The sequence below is a fragment of the Porites lutea genome, chromosome 3 (genome assembly GCF_958299795.1).
Source record: "Porites lutea chromosome 3, jaPorLute2.1, whole genome shotgun sequence".
NCBI classification, from domain to species: domain Eukaryota; kingdom Metazoa; phylum Cnidaria; class Anthozoa; order Scleractinia; family Poritidae; genus Porites; species Porites lutea.
This window is the reverse complement of record NC_133203.1, coordinates 9443940-9448049: the sequence shown is the minus strand read 5'-3', so window position 1 is coordinate 9448049 and position 4110 is coordinate 9443940. Positions and strand designations below refer to the sequence as shown.

Sequence of the window (4110 nt, the reverse complement as noted above, 5' to 3'; positions counted from 1 at the left end):
GGTGATTCATCGCGTTTAAACCTCCAGTTTTCATTTTAAGCTCTAGCGGCCACTACCCACCGCTTCGATTCTAACGACCAGAAATTGATGCTCTACAAAGGTCACTGGTGGTTAGTAGAGCGAATTTAATGTATTTTCCTTCAAGAAGCTTTGAATATTTTACGTCTACTATCATTCATTGATTACAAGAGAACGACGGAGCGTCACATTCAAATTCTGTCAGCCAATCACTGAGAGCTTGCAGGAGAACAAAGCCCACTTCTTTCTTTTTTTTTTTTTTTAAAAAAACTGTGTTTTCCCCGCGCAGCATACAAGACAGGCCGGGAGCAATTGTTTGCGGTTGGTTTATTGTTGAAAGTTTAAGAATGCAGACAAAGAAGACGAGCCGACGAATCCTTTTGGTTGTATTCGCCGTAGCAATATTCCCCACTGTGCGAGGTTAGTAAAGCAATTAACGGGAAATTTAGGTAACCCAGATGAAAACTCTCTACTATAAAGCGCGCGCCGAGCCCTGTACATTCAAATAATGAGATATGCAAAATGCTTTTGGAAATTAAAAATTCAGGTGTAACAGGGATATAAACTCAGTACAATACAGCCGCTTTATTTTTATCACCACAGCCGCGTTAGGTCCTCTTTCAGTGGCTGGTAGCCCCGTTCAGGTTACGTTTTTGAGAATTTGCGTTTAATTTTAAGTGGTTAATGCGTAAGGTTAAAATACCAATGACGGAAACAAAAGCAACGCGCTATCATTTAATTTTCCGTCCGTGTTGTCATAATAACAAAACTATATAGACAAGTTCTACTTGTAAATGACCCGCAAAACAACCACCGTGGCGTTTGTGAAAGACCAGTTAAGTGTTAATACTACACCTGTCGCAATTCTAATTCCTTTCACTGCCCCTCGCGTAAAATATGATGCGTATTTTTTGCTCTCTATACCCGCTTTTTGAACATAAACTTTCCGAAAAACTTGCTTATGCTCGTTGCCTTTTAAAGGGAGCGACAGATAAAAAAAGAAAACTTTTTCGTAAAAGTTATCACCACCAAATATGTATGTTTTTTTGATCAGGTAAACTAGTCGTACGGTTTGCTTTTCCTTAAGTTCATACGTTCATTCGTAAACCTAAGACAAGGAAAAAAAATATCTATTTTACGTAAATTCCTGATCATAACCCATATCATTTGCTAATGTTTACTTGAGCTTAAAATTTGTCCTCCTAGAGAAATATTAACCTTTTGTGTCGACGCAGACTAGAGAGATAAAGGACAAAATAGAAAATAGATGCTAATTTCTTTAAGATGCAGGAAATAAACAGATATAAAACTCGGACTTGTTTCTTGTCCATATTGGTCGTTTTGTGTTTATACGCGTGCCTTTTATTTAAAGTCAATAATACTTATATTGGTCTTGTTAAAGTTTGCAAGAGTTATACTCTTTTATTAATTAAGGATCCTCGACTCGGCAAACATTACTTTTATCTATTAAAATTCTGGTGGGCAATGGCTTTGTTTGTACTGCAATGAAAAAGAAACTTTCTTTTATTTAGTTTGTTTCCAGGGCCTCGGGGAGTGTCGTATACCCACGCCGGATAGTCTGTCCTTTCGATAAAGTTTTTAGGAGACCATACCGATGTTTTTCACTCACCTTAAAAGTGATTTTATCCTTGTCCGATCGCTACAGCATTTTCACCAGTGATTGTTGACTATGAATTGAAGTTTGTCAAAAAGCAGTTTTTGGTAAAATCGATATCACTATGACAACAATAAACAAAAAAAACTTTGAAATCGAAAAAAATCCGAATTTTGCGCGATACCTGCTACTTAAAATCCGACACCAAGAACTTAAAGTGTGGTGTTTAGCAAATAACCTCCGTGAGAAGTAAAAAATTCTGAATGTTTGAATTCAAATAAATAAAATAAATAAATAAATAAATAACGATTTGCAGGTAGCACATCCACAAAGTGGTTCTTCGTCTACCTGATTCCTGGTCGAATTGGAATTTGGAAATGTTGGTTTTTTGAGGAGAGGGGAAAACCGGAGTACCCGGAGAAAAACCTCTCGGAGCAAGGGAGGGAACCAACAAGAACAAAAAAAATAAAACGAAAGTATAAAGGTATTGCACATGACCTTATGTTTTCTTTAACATTTTTAGCACGATTTTTATGCTTCTGTAATTCACCTTCGTGCCCACAAGCAGTCTGCGAATCAAGTCAGCGGTGTTTCACCAAACTACGCAAAGAAGCCAAGGATGATGGAAACGTTTCGTCGAGTATTTTGTACGGATGCAGCGAGGAGTTGAACTCAAGTGACGTCTGCACAGAGTCTTCCTTTATGTTGTGCTGTGATAGACAGCTCTGTAATATGCCAAACATGTTAAGAAGTAAGTGTTTCTATAAGAAAGATGTTTTTTTTCCAGTCGGTAACACAGGTGACTCGAGTACTCCAAACTGAAGTCGTACCTATGACCTCTAGGTAACTAGTCCAGATGCTCTACCAGTCCACTTAGCTACAAGATTCTAGTGGGAGCGGAGGCCACTAAACTAGTTTCATGTGACAAACTGATCCTGCATACTGCTAGGACTGGAATGTCGATAAGTATTTCGAATAAAGAAACGTTTAACGAAGGAACTACGAAACAAACCAGAACAAAACTAAAGATTTTTGTTGAGTTGATTTGCCAGACGAATGATGGCACAACGACATAAGGACAGTAATTCAAGCTCGTCATTTTTCAGTAAACTAAATTAATTATTTTGCAAAAGGGAAAAAAACAGCCTTCATATAAATGTAAATGTGGTTTGCGAATTTATGGGTACTTTTTCTTTCCTCAAAAACAACAAAACATGCTTGTTTTCTCCTTCTTAAAGTATTTGAAGTAGAATTTGTGGGCGTCTTATTTGTTGCTTAACAATTTTTTCGAAATTTTATTTCAGAAGTAACAAACTTCCATCAAAGAAGATATGCCTTGCATACTGCGCAAGCCCCAAAGGTCAACAAAAATGTATCGTGTGCGTGTTCATCTTCTTCGCCTGCAATGCGTGTGGCCAGCGTAGCAGCACCGAGCGTGTTGATTTTAACTGTTGTCCTTTTGTCATTAGCAATGTGTCGTAAAATGTCTCATTACCAGAGGAAGAAAAGTGCGCAGATGAAAAGCAATTTAAAGTTAAAAGACAGGGGAAGCTCCGAGGACTTGGATATCCCACAATTCGTTGCAACGCGAAGCACAAGTATGAGTTCATCTGAGTACAAAGAATTAGTTTCCAATCCTTATAGCGTTTAAGGAGAGTGGGGAAGGCCTGGACTGACATTATCTATTAGGGAAATTTATTGCATTAAACTGGGAAATCATACGTATAACGAAAAGAAAGTATTCAGTCAGCTCATTTACGAGGTCTACAGAAAAGTCACTTTGTTTTGACCTTTACCTGCAATAGATTTTAATTTTATTTTTATTTAGTTTTCGCCAACAAAGGGCTAAGTCAATAATGGAAAAAAATCAATTTAGCTTTCAGGGAAATTGACCACCTACCCCTCCCCTAGTCAACATTAACCCATACGTCTAACTTATTTCAAGGCAAAATGTTGCCTTAGGGGAGGGGTCGGAGGTCAGTTTCGATCCCAGAAACCTAAATTACCTAAAAAACTCTCTTTCACGTGAAAAGTTTTCCAGTTGGCCTTAATTTGAAAAGGAAGGTTTTTTGGAAATCGGCAATGGCCTATATGAAGGATAAAGCTATCGCCTTGGTTAATCTCCACTTAAAAATCGTATGTCATTCGTGCAGATAAATTGCTTCTAATACAACTCAGCAACAAGGAGTTGGAAATTATCAGAACAAATTTCGTCCAAATATGCTCTATAAAGGACGCTAAATAAGTAAAAGAGCTCACAACAATAAGTGACAAATCATTCAACACCCTTAGCATGCGAACTGGTAACAGTGACGGTAGGTGGTAGAAAATGGTCACATTATTTCTTAATTCCTTAGTCCGCCTTTTGATATATAATGGTAATAGGACTGAGTGGAGTCCAATTCCGACCCAATTAGACGACACGAAATTCTGTTACCAATTAATCATAACTATAACAAATTTTGTGATATATTAGG

The 4110-nt window shown here is 37.5% G+C and overlaps 1 protein-coding gene across 1 annotated transcript; it reads left to right on the top strand.

Moving 5' to 3' along the window:
* On the top strand, nt 1-4110 carry LOC140929354 (uncharacterized). Its single transcript, XM_073379152.1, has 4 exons — nt 1-110; nt 308-438; nt 2157-2384; nt 2938-4110. Exons 1-4 carry the CDS (start codon nt 88-90, stop codon nt 3282-3284), a joined length of 729 nt encoding a protein of 242 aa, XP_073235253.1. The 5' UTR covers nt 1-87; the 3' UTR covers nt 3285-4110.

Bases quoted from the DNA above. Each gene is read 5' to 3' on its own strand.
- LOC140929354 (XM_073379152.1), top strand. From the start codon at position 88: ATGCTCTACAAAGGTCACTGGTG. The intron at 111-307 runs GTTAGTAGAGCG...TTCCCCGCGCAG, and splicing joins CTCTACAAAGGTCACTGGTG to CATACAAGACAGGCCGGGAG. The intron at 2,385-2,937 runs GTAAGTGTTTCT...ATTTTATTTCAG, and splicing joins TATGCCAAACATGTTAAGAA to AAGTAACAAACTTCCATCAA.